The 22,282-nt window shown below is 45.5% G+C and overlaps 1 protein-coding gene across 1 annotated transcript in view; it reads right to left on the minus strand.

Moving 5' to 3' along the window:
- Positions 1 to 2,634: 2,634 nt before the first annotated feature.
- Positions 2,635 to 22,282, minus strand: part of LOC309557354 (multidrug resistance-associated protein 1-like) — a 330,716-nt gene continuing 311,068 nt past the window's right edge. Inside the window, exons 31-32 of the mRNA XM_082260034.1 lie at positions 9,321 to 9,515; positions 2,635 to 2,865 (exon numbers count right to left, since the gene is read on the minus strand). Of these exons, the coding sequence (XP_082116160.1) occupies positions 2,757 to 2,865; positions 9,321 to 9,515 (304 nt within the window). The 3' untranslated portion in view covers positions 2,635 to 2,756. The remainder of the gene's footprint in view (positions 2,866 to 9,320; positions 9,516 to 22,282) is intronic.

The following is a 22,282-nucleotide window of genomic DNA, read 5'->3' on the forward strand; positions in this document are numbered from 1 at the left end:
AAACAACATTTTCATAGGAATTTATCAAGCATTCTTGAAATAAATGTTACAGGCGTGTTAATGAGCATTACTTGTTTTTCGTAATCAACACACATGTGAACGAGCCCTTAGTTATATAAAATAAAATATGCTATATTTGTTTTGCCACAGTGGGAACAGAAACAGACACATGTAGCCTTGTTTCTGGTTCCCCAGTGCAAAAACGTTTATTAGGACACACAGTGCACTTCCCCACAGCTGTTATTGGTGCTTTATCAACACAAAACGTACTCCAGCTCCCAGAGGCATAACTAGAAACTTCAGGGCCCCGGTGCAAGAAACCATGAAGGGCCCCCTGGACCCCTGCCCGGGGCCCTTCCCTTCAAGCCTGGGGCTCGTCCCACTGATCCTGGGGCCCTTTACTCTCGTTGCGGGACCCTTTCACAAGTTCTACAGTGGGCTCCCTTCCTGCCATCTTGGGGCCTCCCCACGGTGGTGGAATGCCAGGGCCCGGTCGCAAGTGTGACCTTTGCGATCATGGAAGTTCACCCACTGGTGTCAGTAGTTTTTATTTTTTGGTATTTTAATTGCATTATTTTTTATCATTTTATTTTATTTTTTTACAATGTCACTGACTATGACTGTCCATTCAGAAAAGGAAGGAGCTGGTAAATTACATATTTACCGACCCCTTCCTGGTTCTCTAATGTGACACATCCTCTGCAGCAGCCGGTAGGAGTGGGAAGGGAGCACAGTGGGGGAGGGGGGGCACAGTGGGGGAGGGGGGGCACAGTGGGGAGGGGGGACCAGGGGAGTTGCACAGGCCTCCTGGAGAATGGGGCCCAGTTGCAATTGCAACCCCTGTAGTGTTGCCCCTGCCAGCTCCCCTGTACACCCCCACCATCCACAGCCAGGTTATCCACAAGCATCCTTGTTAAATGACAGAGCACAGAGCCCGGTGGGTGGGGCGACCCAAATATTTCTGCCCATATCTCAATTGGGCTCCCAGATCTGCAACAGTATTAGTATGTACTACATGACTGGGAAATGTACAATGTCAGTGCCAGTAAAACTTCTGCTGTTGCTCCATTTGTTAGAAAGGTGAAAATGCTCAGCGTGTGTCGAACATTGCTGTCCACAGCTCCTCATCCCCTTAACTTCCAATGCTGCTAGTCTGTTTCTCACCCCCCATCTGACACTGTTGCCCTGCTTCTCACCTTCTGATCTAATGCTCCTTACCCCCAATCACACCCCGATTTTCCTCACTACTGTCTCTACATCCTCACCTCTCATCCCACACTGCTGTACCCCACTCTCACCCCTCATCCAACTCTTTCCCCTCTTCCTATGTCAGAGGCCTGGCCAGGGAGGGGAGGAGGAGGACAGAAAAGACATTGTTGCAAGTATATTGGAGCAGTTCAGACTATGCATCTAGCAGGATAAAGGCAGAGAGTCTCATTGCTACACAGCACCTCCCTACCTATAATTCACCCCACTTCCCTCCAGCCCCAACACTTCTGGTGGTTGGGTTCACCAGCCACATCACCTCCTTGTGAAAGGAATATACTGTACATCCCACCCACCCACCAACACCCTGAACAAAGTGCTTGTCTGCCACCTACCTCACTCCTCTATTAAGGCATAGCTTTTCCCCACCACCATCTCACCTCCCTGGACACATGACTGGGAAACAGTGGGGAGTGGATTAGTTGGAATACAAGGCAAACTGGTGGATTGCACATTTTTTGATTCTCCTGAATATTCATATACAGATCTGTCTAATATGTATGGCATCATGCAGTTTGTGAATCCTTATAGTTTGGTTTCCTAAATTGTTTGATTCACATATTTAGCAAATGCAAACATTAATTTGCATTTCTCCTAAACAGATAATATCTAAGTAGATTATCGTCTTGCTAAGTTAAAATCGGTTATTGAGGTATTAAGTGCTATTGAGATTCAGGAATGTGAAGCAGCTGCTGTTATGTCTTAGGGTCCTTTCACATGAGCGGTGCGCACGGCAGATTCCGTTTTGCTCAGCGGGGATCGATCCGCCAATCCCCGCTGAGCAGGCGGATGACAGCTCTGTCTCTGCTTACTTTGCAGAGATGGAGCTGTCAGATCCCTGCTTTCCTCTATGGGAGATCGGATGAGAACGGACCGCTTGTCGATTTTCATCCGATCCTATCCGATCCTCCAGACGGATGGAAAATAGCTTTTCCATCCGTCTGGATTTCACGGTCAGGATCGGATAGCAGCAGGAGTCAGCAGAGATATCTCTGCTGACATCCGCTGCTCCATAGAGGTACATGGAGCATCCGATCAGGTCTGCCTGAAAAACTGACAGGTGGACCTGATCAGAAAGCCAGCTTGAAAGGGGCCTTAGTATGCTATGCAATTTCAGTGCAGATGCAGACATGCTGAAAGCATAGAGTAGGATTCTTGAGCCTATGAGCAACAGCTGGCAAAGCACTTGGGAAGACAAGACAAAATAAGAGCAGAGGTCATATCTGCAATATTGATAGGTATCCCTGGCTATATTAAATGTTATATAGGTTTTTAAAATGACACTTATAATTTACATTTCAGTATTGAAAACAAAAACAAATATTTAGGTACAGAGGTTACATTTACATAAAATGCACTTTGCTAGGAAGAAGATGCTTTGTTTGGTTTTTTTGCAATAAGTCACATTTTCTGTTGATTTTTGTTGTGCAGCTCTTTGTCTGCTCCCTGAGTCTACTGACCAGTAACTCTAAATCCAGTTTCCAAAACAGTTAAATTACATTTGCATCTTTTGCCATGGAATAGAATAGTCCCTTATTTTCCAGTAGCCTTGTAGGTGTGTCAAATTCCACAATTTCACCTTTGTCAAAGACAATAACCCTGTAAAAATTAGAGACAGTGTTAAAAAGGAGCTTTTATATTATTGCAGCTCTTATAATGCATAACTAAGTTAAAGTGGTTGTAAACACCAAAACAAAAATGCAATATGTTGCAGCTTAAAGTGGAACCTAACTCACTAAAACAACAATTTCAGATTCTGTCCCTCCCCCTCCCCTTTTACACAAATGCTACAAAAATTCTAGTTGTTACCTATGTGTTTCTTTTTTGTGTTGCAAGGCAAAACTTTCTGGTTTCCAGCCTAGGCCAGGCACCGTTGCCTCCTGGAATTGCTACGGTACATCCCAAAAGTATTCACAGCGCTTCACTTTTTCCACATTTTATTATGTTACAGCCTTATTCTAATGGATTTAATTCATTATTTTCCTCAAAATTCTACAAACAATACCCCATAATGACAATGTGAAAGAAGTTTGTTTGAAATCTTTGCAAATGTATTAAAAAAAAAAAAAAATCACATGTACATAAGTATTCACAGCCTTTGCCATGGCACTCAAAATTGAGCTGATCCTTGAGATGTTTCTACAACTTGATTGGAACCCTCTTGTGGTAAATTGCAGTTTACATGCAGTTGATTGGACATGATTTGGAAAGGCACACACCTGTCTATAAAAAGGTCCCAGAGTTACGTCAGAGCACAAACCAAGCCATAAGTCCAAGGAATTGTCTGTAGATCCCTGAGACAGGATTGCATCGAGGCACAGAGCTAGGGAAAGGTACAAAACTAATTTCTGCAGCATTGAAGGTTCCAATGAGAACAGTGGCCTCCATTATTCATAAATGGAAGAAGTTTGGAACCACCAAGACTCTTCCTAGAGCGGGCTGTCCGGCCAAACAGAGATTGGGAGAACCTTCCAGAAGAACAATCATCTCTGCGGCACTCCACCAATCAGGCCTTTATGGCAGAGTGGCCAGACGGAGGACACTCCTCAGTAAAAGGCACATGAGAGCCCTCCTGGAGTTTGCCAAAGGCAGCTGAAGGATTCTCATACCATGAAAAACAAACTTCCCTGGTCTGATAAAACAAATATTTAACTCTTCGGCCTGAATGGCAAGTGTCATGTCTGGAGGAACCCAGGCACCCTGTATCGCCTGGCCAATACCATCCCTACAGTGAAGCATGGTGGTGGCAGCATCATGCTGTGGGGATGTTTTCATCATCAGGAACGGGAAGACTAGTCAGGATTGAGGGAAAGATTAATGCAGCAATATACAGAGACATCCTTGATGAAAACCTTCTCCAGAGTGCTCTGGACCTTAGACTGGGGTGAAGGTTCATTTTCCAACAGCTCAACGACCCTAAGCACCCAGCCAAGATAACAAAGGAGTGGCTATGGGACAACTCTGTAAATGTCCTTGAGTGGCCCAGTCAGAGCCCAGACTTGAACCCGATTGAACATCTCTGGAGAGATTTGAAAATGGCTATGCACTGACGCTCCCCATCCAACCTGATGGAGCTTGAGAGGTCCTGTAGAGAAGAATGGGAGAAACTGCCCAAAAAAGGTGTACCAAGCTTGTAGCATTAATTGGTGCCAACAAAGTTCAACAAAGTATTGAGCAAAGGCTGTGAAAACTTATGTACAGTACATGTGATTTTTTATTTTTAATAAATTTGCAAACATTTAAAACAAACTTTTTTCACTTTGTCATTATGGGGTAGAATTTTTAGGAAAATAATGAATTTAATCCATTTTGGAATAAGGCTGTAACATAACAAAATGTGGAAAAAGTGGAGTGCTGTGAATACTTTCTGGATGCACTGTATGCCCCAGGTGTGGTTACGGAGTCATAGTCTGTTACTAAGCTGCAACTTTGTGCACACAAATGCCATGGGGGCACTATAGTGTCCTTCTACAGAAGCTGGCAGCATTTGTGCACGTGTGGGAAACCCGACGCAGGTGTACAGTTGTGCTGCCAGTCTCTGCCAGCTCCCAAATGCCTGGAATAGACTGGCTGTGCATCTGAGTACACACAATTTTTTAAAAATGGTCACCTTTCATTTATTTATGTAAAACCTTAATCCCAAAAGAAAAAAAAATGCTGCTGTAACTGCTTAAAAGTGTTAGCTGGAATTCAGCTTTAAGTTGTTATTCCATCCAACTTGCTAGTGTATCTAACTCTACTCTATCCCCAAACTGATGCTGCTGTCCAAAGGTCTCTCCATTGCATTCTAAAACATTAAGCATGTTTTTGGCCAGTTAACTGGGTGAAAATAAAGGAAAACAGCATAAGAAAAATAAAGAAAATGAAACAGACACCAAATTTAAGGACTGGTAAGCAGTGATATATTATTTTTTTGTTTGTGGTCCCAACAAAGATTAAAGCATATAGATCAACTGTATGCAATGAAGGTGTCATTGTAGTAGCAGGTCCCCACAGTGTATGTAGTTTTTCATTTCAGTAGAATCGACTGACATCTTTGAACAGTGATGTCACTTGTGAATTTATTTCACCCTCATGTTTGTTTGGCTTTTGCAAGTAATTTTTTATTGTCAGGAGAGTAACAAAGTACTTCTTGGCAGTTTCAGTTGATAGTTGAGCTTTGACTTAGCACATATTCAGCATAAAAATGCTGTGCTTGCCTTTTGGAAACAGCTAAACATTTGAAGAACTTTTTAATAACAATAGTTCCCTAGAATTATTTCTGAGCAACTGCCTAGAAACATGTCTTCTACTATAGCATTAATCACTTCTTACTGCCAAATAATTGTAAAGAAGTGGATCTCACTTAAGACATTATATAACCAAACGTCCTCCCTGCTCTATGTACATATTGCTAGATTCGTTTCAGCTGTTCATTACCATGTGATCAATTACAGTATGAAGAAACAAATAACAGCGCAAAATAGTGAAAAAATAAATATTCATTCTCTATAAATCTTTTGTGCTCAAAATCAAGATAAATATTAGTAAAATGTTTTTATCAGACAGAATATTCCCCAAAAAATAAAAATCACATCAAAATATTGACAAGCATGTGTTCAGTGAATTTTTTGGTGCAAACAAATTTATAAAACAACACAAATAATTAAATGTCCAAAATAAGCATGTGTCCAGTAAAGAAATATATTCCGTGAGCAGTGCTCTCTTCTAAATAAACGGTGTCAATCCGTGCTTCCTCATGCAATCTGTTGTGATCCACACCCCACCTGTGAATGTACTTACCAGATGCCGTGGACCCCTTAGCAGTACTGCATGTGGGTCAGTAAAACTTAAAACTGGTAAGTGCTTGGCACTTCTTAAGATTCTTCTTTGATGGTCACACAGGACAGGAGAGAGATTGGAATTTTTATACTGGTCCCCCAATGGTCATCACTCAGAGCAAAGGGGGCGAAACGCATCAACGCAATTTCTGGCTGACAGTAGCGCCAGTAACGTCACTTCCGGTCCGAATGGAATGCAAGCAGGAAGGTGCACACCACAGCGTTTTCACAGGATTCAGACGTTGGACTAACCAGTATTTGCCTGATGTCTATCACAATTAGGATATGCGAATACATGCCTGATGCACTGTGTTACTCTGCTTTTACCTATTAAATTACTGAACGTATTACACTATGAAGTTTATCTGTTTTCCTTTGCCCTGTTACCAGTTTAAAGTTTTACTGACCCACATGCAGTACTGCTAAGGGGTCCACATCATCTGGTAAGTGCATTCACAGGTGGGGTGTGGATCACAACAGATTGCATGAGGAAGCAAGGATTGACACCGTTTATTTAGAAGAGAGCACTGGGCATGGAATATATTCCTTCACTGGACACATCCTTATTTTGGACATTTAATTATTTGTGTTCTATATATTTTTTTGCACCAAAAATTTCACTGGACACATGTCGATTGTCAATATTTTGGTTTTATTTTTATTTTTTGGGGAATATTCTGTTTAATAAAAACATTTCACTAATATTTATCTTGATTTTGAGCACAAAAGATTTAGTGCCGGTTCACACTAGGGCGACCTGTGAGGCGACCTGGTCGCCTCACAGGTCGCCGCAGGTCGCCTCCCATAGGGAAGCTGCGGACCCGTTCTAATAGGAGCGACACAAGTCGCTCCGACCTAGAAAAAGGGTCCGGAGCTTCTTTGGGGCGACCCGGAGGCGACCGCCATAGACTTCAATGTTATGAAGTCCGTGGCGGCCGCTCCGAGGTAGCGGCGCGCTGCTCGCACCGCGACCTCGGAGGTCGTGGTGCGAAGTAGTGTCGCCCCTATGTGAACGGGGGCTTATAGAAAGTGAATGTTTATTTTTTCACTATTTTGCGCTGTGTTATTTGTTTCTTCATCACTGAAGACAATGTCACCACAATATTCAGCTCAGGCAATGACATTTATTTTTTTCTCAATCCCATAAAAATGTCTCAGTCCATCTATCAGTGAATTTATGATTCTATTTTTTATCGAGTAAACAGGCAATGCCAAAAATGCATGCATTAGAATTAACTCAAGGAGCTGCACTATAGATATTTGTTTTTTCTGGTAAAATGCAATTAAACGCAACGTTTTTAAAGGCACTAATTTATAGGTGGGGATTTATGAAAGAAGAGACCCTCCTCTCTGCCAGTCAGCAGTAATGTACATTGAGCCACGCATGCACAGCTCAGCATACAGCTTTGTAAATAGAGCCCATTGTGACATAAACCTCCTGGGGGCCTTTTGTATTTATAAAAGTATGGCAGAGTTTAAATTCACTTTAACTTGAATGGTAAATTGCAGGTAAACACAATTAAAATGCAGCATACATGACTTTTTAACAAGACACTGCAATGTAAAACATTTGTATGAACATGCCCTTCGAAAAACAATGTGATATTTTCTCTTGTCAATGCATTTTGCTGCACTGGGAAAAACAAAGAACATCCAATGTTAACAGCCTTAAAGTTAAGCTAAGTCCACTGATGATTCTTTGATTCAATTCCTGCAAATCCTTTTGCACATACTGTACATACAGGAATCCTAATTCTTGCCCCCAAAGGCCTTTATCTACTGCAGAGACTTGTGGCTCTTAGCTGTTAGGCAGATAAGGTTGTAATGCCTCACTGCCACTCTGAAAAAGAAAAACTGGCAAAACCCAGTTAGCCACCGGTAGTATGACTGTATAGTAAACAATGAAAAAAAATGCTACCTATCAGCATTTTCCCATTAAAAACACTGGAGGAAAAAAATGGTTACTATGAGCAGCAAGAATACTTTTTACAAAGGCAGCCTGGTGTGTCACGTTAACATTGGAAGAAAAGTGATTATTTCAAGCAGCATGTCAAAAAGTGACACATCCTCTTTAGAAATTTCACGACTTACAGACTTTTGTTCATATCTGTTCTGTATTTATTGTGTGATGCTCTTAGGAGTGATGTTGGGTGTGAAGAATTGGCCCAATTGTGGAAGCCCAGGAACAGGTGCCAGGAGTCACAAAAGTTGGTTGTTGATGGATAAGCTTGTTCAGCTACAGAAAAGCATGTTGCACCTTGGACTACACACAAGAGGAACAACAATTGAGCCTAGTTTCAGAGAACATGTCAGCAGCAGTTTGGAAGTTACAGATACCTCCTATGGGTTAGGTAGAATATAGAGAGTCACCCCCCATGGTGTCCAAAAGACCCATATAAAATGAGCATAATGCAGCTTTCAAGAAGAAAATAATCTGTCAGGTAAGAAAGGATAGAGTAACCCTGAATTTTCCCCTGTGAGTCGTCAGTACTTATCTGGAACCTTTGTATAGTGCCAAAATAATCAACAATGAGTGAAGGGTGCACCGACCTAGTGCATTACCACTGCAAAGGTTTAACAATGTACACTATACTCACAAAACAATTGTAGATAGCATACATGTAATAATCAAGCAAAAGATCTCCAAGGTAGCCAAGGCACTGCACGGTGCTGGATAGTGTGCAGATGTCTGCACGGATCTGCTGCGGCTGACGCATTTCGAGGACGAACCCTCTTCCTCAGAGCCAAACAGTGCTGCTGGTTGTTTTGTGACTATAATGTACATTATTTAAAAAATTTTAAATAAACCTATTTAGTGGTAATGCACTAGGTCAGTGCGCCCTGCTCTTATTGTTTTTTTTAGTATGGATTGGATACCCTTGGTCCTGAGGGGGCCGCAAGACCACAAGTGATACCAACAAAAGACCACTAAACATCTATTTTTCCCTCATCACACACCACTGTAGCACAGGAGAATTTGTTAAAACTTTAATACCAAATAAGGCAGGCAATGTCCTCTTTTTGAAACTGTAAGCTGTTAACATACCAATTAAAGGACTTGGTTATCCCTTGGATGAGATGTATTGACAACAGTGATTCTATGAATAGTTGCTGTACTGCTGCATCAGGTTTTATCCGTCCATTATTACAGATATAAGCTTAAAAAAATATACATTTATACAAGTATAACCCTGTTAATATAATTTTAAAAGTGGATCTTTTTAAACTACTTGCCGTGTGTAATCCATGATTGTATTGAGTCGATGTGCAATGGTTATCACTGTACAATTTTCAAACTCTTTTCTTATAGTTGACTGGATGAGGTCATCAGTTTCTAGGTCCACTGCTGCTGTGGCTTCATCCAGCACCAGGATTTTGGTCTTTCGAAGAAGGGCTCTTGCCAGGCAAACCAACTGGCGTTGGCCAACACTAAACACAGTTTTAAAAAAAAAGAAAGTGCATCATTTACTGCATTGTTGAGGTATTTAAAGCTCAAGAATATGACAAAACTGCCAAAGGTAAAAATCTTCATACACTCAGGAAGCCTCTGGATCCCAAGTGCATGCACTACATGTCTTGTCTTCTGTCCAACTTACAGCTAAGCATGCTTTGCCATGTGTTTTGAAAACGTCTAGCAATGTGCGTCACGCTTGCAGTACTACTTGCTTTAGGTTACATTTGCATCTTCACGTTTCCAAACGATCGGCAACCCGCACAGAAAACGTGTGCTTTGCTGTGCATTTAGGAAAATGTGTGGCAATGCACATCATGCTTGGGTTACCATTCGTTTACATCTGCGCATTTACGAACGCAGGGCAATTCACACGCATGTTTTATTGCTACGTTGGGGCATTTGTTGCATGAGGGGCAGCCCATTTAAGTACACGTTTACGCTTGAAAAATGTGCAAGGAACCACAAGCAAGAACATGCATTTCCACTACACTGAGGTGTGAATGGAATGTGCTTGGAAGGAAGTTTTTAGGCAACAAGAATGATCAGGGAGGAGGTGAGGGTTAAACTGTGACTGGGCAGGACTGAATGCTAATTAGGATGTATTTAATCCCACCCACCATCAAAACTGTGAAGGAAGTTACATCATTTGTAGAGACTACAGAGGGGTGTGGGCTGCTGTCTGTCAGTCTCTGGGTGCGCGGCTTTTCTTTCTGTCCTTTCACGCCCCCTAGATTTTTTATAGGATTGGATGTTTGGAAAAAGGCTGCATGTATGGGCTAAATGTCTAATGGTTTCCTAGCCTGAGGGTGTGTTTAGGTGGAGATTAGGGCTTTGTTAATTTTAATCATGATAATAATAATATGAAAAATGTGTCTTGGTATATTTAGTTTTCTTTATGTTTTTTATTTATTTTTTTCCGCCAAAAAAACAGAATTTTTGTAAAATCTTACCTGTAAAATTCCTTTCTCTGAGTCCTCCGACAGTCGCCGCCTCTTCATATTCGTCACTAATGGGGTTATTGACCTTTGCTCCGTAGGAGTAGCTAGGCAACAGAATATATTAATATCAAAGCTTTTAGCATATCCCACCCCCAGGGGGTGGTCCCCTCAGTCAATACCTCCCTGCTTCCTGCACTTCCAACTCAGTTTCAGTAGCATAGCAGTAGAGTACATAAACAAACCCCAAAAGAGGGGCGGGGGCGGCGACTGTCGGAGGACTCAGGGAAAGGAATTTTACAGGTAAGATTTTACAAAAATTCAGTTTTCTCTTACGTCCTCCGACAGTCGCCGCCTCTTCATATTCGTCACTAATGGGGATGTCCCATAGCAGTGTAGACATGAGGGGTGGGAAAAAGCAGCCGCACCTAAAGCAACGCAGTACCCACATCAGAGAAAGGAACCTTACCAAAGTAAGAGAACCAACTGGGCAACAGGAAAACGTGCTCAACAGGAGCAACAACCCAGGAAAGAACAAGTAACCTAGGGGTAAAAACACTCCCAACAGCCAAGGGCCCAAACAAGGGACCCTAAGGCACTGCCGCACTAAGAACTTTACGGCCAAAAGAAGCATCTGCCGATGCCTGAACATCCACTTTGTAAAATTTTGAGAAGGTGTGAACGGACGACCAAGTCGCCGCCTTACACACCTGGGCCACAGAAGCCTGATGACGATAGGCCCAAGACGTACTCAGAGACCTGGTAGAGTGCGCCTTCACAGGAAGAGGAGGAACCTTCCCCTTCAAAGCATAGGCTTGCACAATCGTCTGTCTGATCCATTTGGCGATGGTCGCAGCCGACGCCGCCATGCCCTTCCGAGGTCCCTCAGGAAGGACAAAGAGAGAATCCGACTTGCGAAAGGATTTAGTCGATGACAGGTAAACCCTGATCGCCCTAACAACATCCAAGGAATGCAACGCCACCTCCTTTGGATGCTTAGGCTTTGCGCAAAGCGAAGGCAGAACAATATCCTCATTGAGGTGAAATTCCGAGATCCTCTTCGGAAGAAAAGACGGGTTAGGTCGCAAGACCACCTTATCCAAGTGAATCACCAAATACGGAGATTTGCAGGACAAGGCCGCCAGCTCCGACACTCTGCGAGCCGAAGTGATCGCCACCAAGAAGGCAACCTTCTTGGACAACAAAGACAACGAGATCTCCCTAATCTTTTCAAAAGGAGCATGTTGCAACACGGACAGAACAAGGTTCAAATCCCAAGGAGGCAAAGGCTCCCTCCTAGGAGGGACCAAATGTCGCACCCCTTGAACAAAGGTGCTAACCAAAGAGTTAGATGCCACAGAGCGTTGAAAGAGAACGGCCAGCGCAGAAATCTGACCCTTAATCGTGGCCAACGCCAAACGCTGGGCCACGCCCGTTTGAAGGAAAGCCAACACTCTCGACACCGAGTACGAGCGAGGGGAATACCCCCTGGACTCACACCAGGCAAAGTAAGCCTTCCAAGTACGGTAGTAAATCTTCCCCGAAGAGGCCTTCCTAGCCTTGATCAAAGTGGGAATGACCTCAGGGGAAAGACAGCTATCCTTCAGGACCTGGCTTTCAACAGCCAGGCCGTTAAAGCCAGTGACTGTAAAGCAGGATGGAATATCGGTCCTTGAGACAGGAGATCTCCTCGAAGTGGCAGACGCCACGGAGCGTCGACCGCCAGATTCATGAGGTCTGCGTACCAAGACCGGCGAGGCCAGTCCGGTGCCAACAGAATCACCGTGCGCAGTTCCGAGGCCAACCTGCGAAGGAGCCTGGAAAGCAGCTGAATCGGTGGAAAGGCATACATCAGACGATACTGATGCCAGGGCGCCACTAACGCGTCTGAGTCGTCTGCCCGAGGATCGCGCGTCCTTGCCACGAACCTTTCCACCTTGTTGTTTAGACGAGACACGAACAGGTCCACATCTGGGGACCCCCACTTCGCGCACAACATCTGGAAGACATCCGGGGGAAGGGACCATTCTCCCTGGTCCAGGGTCTGGCGGCTCAGATAATCCGCCTGCCAGTTCTCCACCCCCGGAATGTGAACTGCAGATATCGCCGGGACGTGTGTCTCGGCCCAAGACAGAATGTCGGCTACTTCCCGAGCCGCCCGGGCACTCCTGGTGCCCCCTTGGTGGTTGATGTAGGCCACCGCTGTGGCATTGTCCGTCTGTACCCGAACTGGACGGCCCTGAAGCCTGTCCGTCCAACGCAGTAGACAGAGATTTTTTCACTCGCAATTCCAGAATGTTGATTGGAAGGGAGGATTCCTCCTTCGACCAAGTACCCTGGGCGGACAGAACGCCCAGAACACCACCCCAGCCCGACAGGCTGGCATCCGTGGTGATCACCGTCCACGACAAAGGACGAAAGGACTTGCCCCCCGACACCACCGGGGACTGGAGCCACCACAAAAGACCCCTGCGGGTGAGACGGCTCAACGACAGCCGCAGATCCAGAGATTGCGGACGCCCATCCCACGTGGCCAGGACCTCCGCCTGAAGCTCCCGTGTGTGAAACTGAATCGCCTCGAAAGCCGAAACCATCAATCCCAGACACCTCATACACGTCCGGAGGGACGAGCACTGATTGTCCCTGAGGGACCTGACTTCGCACTGAAGTGTCCGAAGCTTGTCTTCCGGCAGGAAGACCTTCGCTTGAACAGAGTCCAGAATCATCCCCAGGTAGGGAAGACGAACCGACGGACACAACGTTGACTTCGGAAAATTTATCGTCCAACCGAATTCCTGCAGAGTCTGCATTGTGATGGACAGGTCGTTCACCAGGCCCTGACTGGTCGCGGACCGAATCAGGATATCGTCCAGATACCCCAGGACATAAATGCCCTGGGCCCTCAATAAGGCCAGAACCGGCGCAAGCACCTTGGTGAAAACCCGCGGAGCCGAAGCGAGACCAAAGGGCAACGCCAAGAATTGATAATGATCCTCCGCAATGGCAAATTGAAGGTACCTCTGGTGACCCTCGAATATGGGGATGTGAAGGTATGCATCCTTCAAGTCGATGGAGGCCATGAATTCCCCCGGAACCAGGGCAGCCACCACTGATCGCAGGGATTCCATGCGGAACTTGCGAACCCGCACAAAGCGGTTCAGAGCTTTTAAGTCCAGAATCGGACGTACCTTGCCCTCCTTTCTGGGCACAGTGAACAGATTGGAGTAGAACCCCCGAAATCTGTCCCGATGAGGCACCGGAACCACCACTCCCTGGGCCCGCAGGTCCCGCACCGCCAGGTGCAGATCCTGCAAGCGCTCCGGAGTCAGCTGAAGGTTTGAGGGGAAAAATCTGCCCGCCGGCCGAGAGAGAAACTCGATCTTGTATCCAGATCGAACGATTTCCTGAACCCATCTGTCCAGAATGCGGTCCAGCCAGGGTTGAAGAAAACCGAGCAAACGTCCCCCCACCCCAGAACCGGGTGAGGGCGTCCCTTCAGGCCGCATTGTTATGGGTAGCGGACCCGGACTGGCCGGACTTCTGCTTACCCGTCCACGGCTTCTTCTGGGAGTCTTGTCCCTTGAAGGGCTTGCCCTTATAGTGCGACCGAAAGGCACGAAAGGACCCCTGAGAGGGCCTAAACGAGGTATTCTTCTTACCACGAACAAACTTAGTCTTGTGAGTTTTGGGGCAAGAGAGTGCTCTTACCCCCAGAAATACCCTTTATCAGAGTATCCAAAGATTCGCCAAAAAGGCGAGATCCCGCGTAGGGAAAATTAGCCAAAGTCTTGCGGGAAGACTGGTCAACAGACCAACATTTCAGCCATATCAGGCGACGGTTCAAGACTGCCACACTAGAAAGACGCGCAGCCAAAGGGACCATATCTAAGTCCGCATCACACAAATACATGACACCCTGATGAATTTGATCCACCATAGCCAAAGTTGTCGGCGGGGCAGAGTCAGCCACCAGGGTGCGCCTGAGCACCTGCGTCCAATCCGCAATAGCCTGGGCTGCCATAATGGAAGCAAAAATAGGCTTCAGCATAGAGCCAGCAACCGTATAAGAATGACGGGCCAGAGAGTCCAATCTCCTGTCCGTAGGGTCCCGGAACACCGGGGTATCCTCAGCAGGAATCGCAGTGGATTTATTCAAAATCGCCACCGCGTGATCTACTTGAGGCGGCACACACCAACGCTCATCAGTGGCGGGAGTAAACGGATAACGCAGCTTGAACCTACTCGGCACAGCGAAAGGTTTCTTTAAATTGCGACATTGCTCATCAACAGCGCGCTGAAATTCCATAGAGCAAGGAAAAACCTGCGATGTTTTGCGCTTTCTTTGCGTCCCATAAGAGGACATCAAAAATGGAGGACATGGTTCATCCTGTAAATGCAGCGTTTGCTTGATAGAAGCAACCAACTCATCCATGAGTGCAAGCTCTTCAGACGAGCCAGGGGGAGAATTATCAACCCCTTCCACCTCAGCCTCCCCTTCAGACCCCACAAGGTCTAGAGATGAGTGAGACCCTGAGAAGGGCACTCCAGCCATAGCAGCCCCATTGCCCTCTGAATCAGAGGAAATAGACACTCTGGGCCGTTTTGTGGATCGATCAGCCACCAGCATCTGCACTTGAGCAGCCAAGTTTGCCACAATAGTGGCCAGATCAGCCCCCTCGGGGGAAGCAGCAGCCCCTTGGCCCCCCACCAAGGTGGGAGGAAACTTGCATTCCTGAGAATCCATGCCCCAGCAATATTAGGAAAAAAGGAGTACTGCCCCTTTAAGATCGCGGCGAGCTTAGCCCACCGCACCCACTGAATACACCGACCCCTACAGGGACAAGAAACTGGGCAAGGAATACAGGAAAAAAGGGAAGATAAAAACCTGGAGCGATCACACAGGCTGCTGCCACCGATCGCTGTCCCAGAGCAAAAGGAAGTGATGCAAGACTGACCGCCCCGATGAAGCCTATGCAAGGCTACACAAACATGGCCGCTCGGCTGAGGATTCTATGGGCAAATGGAAAATGGCGCCGACATGTGGCCTGATCGATCGCCGCCAAAATGGCGGCGTTTGGCGCCAAAACATTACCACACAGGCCCGACCACCATGATTTTGCCTCAAAAAAATGGCGGGTCGCCGCAGCGATCGCCGCACAGCATGCCCAAAATCTGACTGCCTCCTGCTGACACTCAGCAGAGCGGGAGAGCCCCCCCCTTCACAGCCCACACACAGGCAGCAGGTCCACACAGGAACTGACAGGGAGCACAACAGCCACACAGACATGCAGGGTCACACAGTCCCAGACTGACACCCAAATAGACAGGTCCCCACATAGAGTTACACTTACCAGTCCGGATGGTGTGGGGAGCCTGCTCCAGCGACCAAACCGCAGCACTGAGGACAGGGAGTGTCGCAAGCATGACGCAGTGGAACTGCGGTGCGAAACCGCAATGGCGTCCAGTGAGGTAGCCACCTCACCGATAGCATCCCTGCAGCGAACAGGGATGGGTCGTTCAATGTGCCAGGGCAAAACCTAAGCTGAACGCTCGATGGCAGGCTGGGAAGCCCCTGGCCCTGAGCCCTGGGATCCAGGGTGGCCAGACTGAGACCCAGCTCCGCACGATCATCTTCATCAGAAGAAGCTAACTAACGCTGAAATAAACAGCTAAGTAAAAGAAAGAGAAAAAAACTCCAAATAAAATCAAAAAGAGAAAAGAAGCTGAGACTAAGAGCCCCAGCACAGGAACAGCCAGCCTACTCCTGAGCTAGGCATTAGAAACTGGGATGGAAATGCAGGAAGCAGGGAGGTATTGACTGAGGGGACCACCCCCTGGGGGTGGGATATGCTAAAAGCTTTGATATTAATATATTCTGTTGCCTAGCTACTCCTAAGGAGCAAAGGTCAATAACCCCATTAGTGACGAATATGAAGAGGCGGCGACTGTCGGAGGACGTAAGAGAAAAGCAATTTTCTGTTTCTATGCTGATGTAAGCTATTTTTGTTTATATATATTTTTATTTATTTTGTATATATGTAAATATGTTTTTATTATGTTTGTAAGATTTTTAATAAACAGAGATTTACAGAGGGGTGTGTTTTAGGCTCCAGATGCTGCAGGAAGTGGCTGTGAAAGGAACACAGTCTATAGCAGGCTTTACAGAGTGTCACATGATACAAAGCCAAAACTAAACCCAGAGAATCAGGGGATCTGCAGACAACAAAGCAACATGGTACAGAGGTAGGATCAATGCTGAGATTGATCACTCCGTTCAGTTCTAGTGAAAAGAAAGTTGAAGTTCATCTTAAAGAATAGATAATGTGTGAACACAACTTTTGTTCATGTAGCACAGACCCCAGACAGGGCTGGCTGATTTATCCCAGGTTCCGTTCCTTGTAAGGCACATGGCAGCCAGGCACGCAGAAGTTCACAGTTCACAGATTATTCTCCCACTCTACAAAGAGATTATTCTCCCACTCTACAAGACTCTGGTCCGGCCACATCTGGAGTATGCTGTCCAGTTCTGGGCACCGGTCCTCAAGAAGGATGTGCTGGAATTGGAGAAAGTCCAGAGAAGGGCAACAAAAATAATTAGGGGAATGGAGGACATCAGCTATGAGGAAAGACTACAAGCACTGAACCTTTTCTCTCTGGAGAAAAGACGATTGAGGGGGGATATGATATCAATGTACAAATACTGTATTGGTGACCCGAGCATAAGGAACAAACTATTCAGAGAAAGGAGATACAATAAGACACGTGGCCACTCACTAAAACTAGAGGAAAGGCGGTTTAACCTTAAAGTGCGTAAGGGGTTCTTCACTGTAAGAGCAGTAAGGATGTGGAATTCTCTTCCACAAGCAGTCGTATCAGCAGGGAGCATCGATAGTTTCAAAAAACTAGTAGATGGACACCTTAAAGACCACAACATACAGGGGTATACAATGTACGGTTAAAAGCAAACACACACACGCATCATAGGTTGAACTGGATGGACTGATGTCTTTTTTCAACCTTACTAACTATGTAACTATGTAACTATGTAACAGTTTCTCAACTCAGAAAGCAGGCAGCGCATGTGTTTTTGCAGTTTATTTGCTGGTATAACTTGGGTAGGATGCGGGTAAGCCTTGGAATACTCCAGACTATGGGAAAGATAATGGAGGACACTATTAACTGTTCTGTGTCATCAGGGCGCAACCACCCACTTGTATTCAATGACTAGTGAACTATAATTCAGGGGACCGCATAGCAAAGGTAAAGCCTGAGCCAACAAACTGAAATGAGCTCCCCCAGAAGATAGCAGAACAGTCTCTGGGATCTTTCAGGCTTTTACTCACTGTGCGATGTGTATTTGAATGCTGTCCTGCATTACTAGCCAGCCTCTCTATTGTATGCCTCCAGGTCAGATACTCTGTGGACTTCCTGCAGTGTTCTTCAGGAACTCTAAACATGGGTCCCCTAGCTCTAGCTGGAGCCGGTACTAAGATGGCCTCTTCTAAACTGTAGCTATCAGCCCCAGAGGGCTACAGTATTCAGGCTAGGTTTCTTCCCACATGGCAAGGACTCTGCTGTTTGCAGGCCCAAGCCTTTTTTCTACACACCTCAAACCTCTACTGGCCATTCTTAATATCAGGGTTTGGCTGAGGCTGTATCGACTCACTAAATTCTGGAATTTTACAGAAATCGGGGGAAAGCAGTCAAGAACCCAGAACAACCAAAAGCAATCAAACCTCGCTACAGAGGAGCCAAAAACTACGTTTGCCTAAAGCTAGGAGGGTGCTACATCTAGATGTTAGGGGTGAGGAGCATTATCTCAGGTGTATTGTACCAGTGATTTGGTGTGGGATTTGGACCAATTGTTTAATGTAAGATTTGGTTTGGAGAAAGCAAAGAATTTCTTTGAGATTACTTGGAATTTATTGTTGGTTTGGAATATAATAGAATTTTATCCGTATTTATGAGCAGACTTATCAAGAATATACCTCATTCTTAATAGGATAAAACAGGGTTAAAATAGAGTATTATGGGCATTGGCATTTGTCATTTTATTAGCTTCTGCCAGAATAGCATTTTGGAGTACAGCATAGTTACATAGTTAGTCAGGTAAAAAAAGACACAAGTCCATCTGGCTCAACCAAAAAAAAACAAAAAACAGTAAAGAAACCCAACCATACAATCCCATATATACACAATCCTATACCCACAGTTGATCCAGAGGAAGGTTAAAATCCCCAGCAAAGTATGATCCAATTTACTACAGCAGGGGAAAAAAATCCTTCCTGATCCCCCAGAGGCAATCGGATATTCCCTGGATCAACTTTACCCAAAAATATTAGTACCCACTTATATTATGTACACCTAGGAAAGAATCCAGGCCTTTTTTAAGGCAATCTAGTGAGCTAGCCAGAACCAACTCTGGAGGGAGTCTATTCCACATTTTTACAGCTCTTACGGTGAAGAAACCTTTCCATATTTGGAGACAGAATCTCTTTTCCTCTAGACGCAAAGAGTGCCCCCTTGTCCTCTGTGTTGACTTTAAAGTGAACAACTCAACACCAAATTCACTATATGGACCCCTTATGTATTTATACAGTATCGCACAGAAGTGAGTACACCTCTCACATTTTTGTAAATATTTTATTATATCTTTTCATGTGATAACACTGAGGAAATGACACTTTGCTAAATGTAAAGTAATGAGTGTACAGCTTGTATAACTGTAAATTTGCTGTCCCCTCAAAATAACTCAACACACACCCATTAATGTCTAAACCGCTGGCAACAAAAGTGAGTACACCCCTAAGTGAAAATGTCCAAATTGGGCCCAAAGTGTCAATATTTTGTGTGGCCACCATTATTTTCCAGCACTACCTTAACCCTCTTGGGCATGGAACTCACCAGAGCTTCACAGGTTGCCACTGGAGTCCTCTTCCACTCCTACATGACGACATCACGGAGCTGGTGGATGTTAGAGACCTTGCGCTCCTCCACCTTCTGTTTGAGGATGCCCCACAGATGCTCAATAGGTTTAGGTCTGGAGACATGCTTGGCCAGTCCATTACCTTTACCCTTAGCTTCTTTAGCAAGGCAGTGTTTGTCTTGGAGGTGTGTTTGGGGTCGTTATCATGTTGGAATACTGCCCTGCGGCCCAGTTTCCAAAGGGAAGGGATCATGTTCTGCTTCAGTATGTCACAGTACATGTTGGCATTCATGGTTCCCCCAATGAACTGCAGCTCCCCAGTGCTTGCAGCACTCATGCAGCCCCAGACCTTTACACTCCCACCACCATGCTTGATTGTAGGCAAGACACAATTGTCTTTGTACTCCTCATCTGGTTTCCGCCACACACGCTTGACACCATCTGAACCAAAAATGCTTATCTTGGTCTCATCAGACCATGGGACATGCTTCCATTAATCCATGTCCTTAGTCTGCTTGTCTTCAGCAAACTGTTTGCGGGCTTTCTTGTGCATCATCTTTAGAAGAGGCTTCCCTCTGGGATGACAGCCATGCAGACCAATTTGATGCAGTGTGCTTCATATGGTCTGAGCACTGACAGGCTGACCCCCCACCCCTTCATCCTCTGCAGCAATGCTGGCAGCACTCATATGTCTATTTCCCAAAGACAACCTCTGGATAGGACGCTGAGCACGTGCACTCACCCTCTTTGGTCGACCATGGTGAGGCTTGTTCTGAGTGGAACCTGTCCTATTAAACCGCTGTATGATCTTGGCCACTGTGCTACAGTTCAATTTCAGGGTCTTGGCAATCTTCTTATAGCCTAGGCCATCTTTATGTAGAGCAACATTTCTTTTTTTCAGATCCTTAGAGAGTTCTTTGCCATGAGGTGCCATGTTGAACTTCCAGTGACCAGTATGAGAGAGTGAGAGCGATAACCCCAAATTTACCACACCTGCTCCCCATTCACACCTGAGACCTTAATACACTAATGAGTCACATGACACCAGGGAGGGAAATGGCTAATTGGGCCCAATTTGGACATTTTAACTTAGGGGTGTGTGTTGAGTTATTTTGAGGGGACAGCAAATTTACAATGTTATACAAGCTGTACACTCACTACTTTACATTGTAGCAAAGTTTAATTTTTTTCAGTGTTGTCACATGAAAAAATATAATAAAATATTTACAAAAATGTTGATCATATCCCCCTTAGTGCCGGTTCACACTAATACGACTTGTCAGGCGACTTGGTCAGCCTGGCAAGTCGTGCACCGTCACGGTCCATTGAGTAGTACAGGACCGGTTCTAATAGGAGCGACACAAGTCGCTCCGACTTAAAAAAAGGGTCCTGTACTACCTCGGGGCGACCTGGAGGCGACTTGCATTGACATTCATTTTATGAAGTTTTTCATAAAAGTTTTTCATTCATTTTTATTCACAGGTCGCCCCCTAAGTCGGAGTCTTAATCTCCTTTTCTCAAGAGAGAATAAATTCAGTTCCTCATAGCTGAGCTACTCCTCTTATCAGTTTGAAATGGTTATTAATCCCTTTCTGTGAAAGTACATTTTACTACAAGTGAAACATTGCTATGAGGGGAAGGGTGGGGAAGAAAATGTTATCTAGTGTCACATGAGTGTAAAGGTTAGAATTGTTAATACAGTTTTTTAGAGTTTTTTTAAGCAAACATGCATAATTGTACAATTCTATGTACCCCTTATGCACAATTCCTACTACTTCCATAGGAATGGCTGAAGTCAGGGTTCCCCACTGCTGCACAGCCAGTCACACAGCATTTCCCTTTTCTTCCAGACACAGAAATCAGTCTTTGGCTTGTTTTTTAAGTTTTATTAGGGGATGATAACTTGGATGGGGTAAGGAATTATGGGATGCCCAGTGTGACAACAGTTCAGGAACACTTCCTAACTATTTACAGACTCCTCTTCCTTCCACCTGAACAAACGTTGTTCCTCTATACACAGCTTCTGCTGATTCACTCCTGAGGGAACGGACAGGCTTTTTGTTAGTTAAGCAAAACCACATTACAGGCAGGAACTCTCAAGTCCCTTGAAAAAGTAGCACATATGGAGTAAAACAGCACATCACATCTCCTTCTGCTTCCCTGTGGCCAATGATCCCAGTTCCAAAAAAATGCTAGCCTGCCTGGCTGCCACCAGCCACACCTGGCTGCTTTCCTCTTCCCAGTCCTCCTGACCGACACACACATGGGGATTCCCCTGGGCTGGGTTAGATGAAGATTTGGCACACTGTGGTCTTCAAAAGAGCACTGTTACAGCTGGCAGCCTCTCCGCTTGTCTGTCCCTGCACCATGCTGATCTACTCACTGACTCTTCTTGCTCCTTCCCACTGCCTCTCTGGCTTGAATCCCTCCAAATGCCTCCTTTGGTGGGATCCCTCCAGGTAAGCCACTCAAGCTACGGTCCTAGTTAAACCCTCCCCTCCACCAGTAAGGGGTCCGTCAAGGGCCACCAACAGCCTCCCTCACTGCTTCTCTGCCTTCTACCTGAACTCCCTGCTGGCATGGCTAATGTCTACATAAGGGCTTCTTTGGTTCCCTGCCAGGCCCTTAACCTGGGGATTGGCCAAAGGCCCCTAAACATTCAAGGCAGCCCCTTTTAGCCTCCTTCCACTATCTTCTAGAATGTTTGCCAACATTCTAGAAACATGGGGGGGGGGGGGACCGGGGGGCAGCAGAGAGCTGCCAGGATGAGGAAGACTCGATAAACTACTCAGTCTTTTTCTGCCGTCACTTTTTTATGTTCTACCTTTAAAACAAATGCAAATATTAACAAAATGGATGATTTTGAAAATCCGTCCATTTT

The sequence above is a fragment of the Pelophylax lessonae genome, assembly GCF_965119305.1.
Source record: "Pelophylax lessonae genome assembly, chromosome: 6".
NCBI classification, from domain to species: Eukaryota; Metazoa; Chordata; class Amphibia; order Anura; family Ranidae; genus Pelophylax; species Pelophylax lessonae.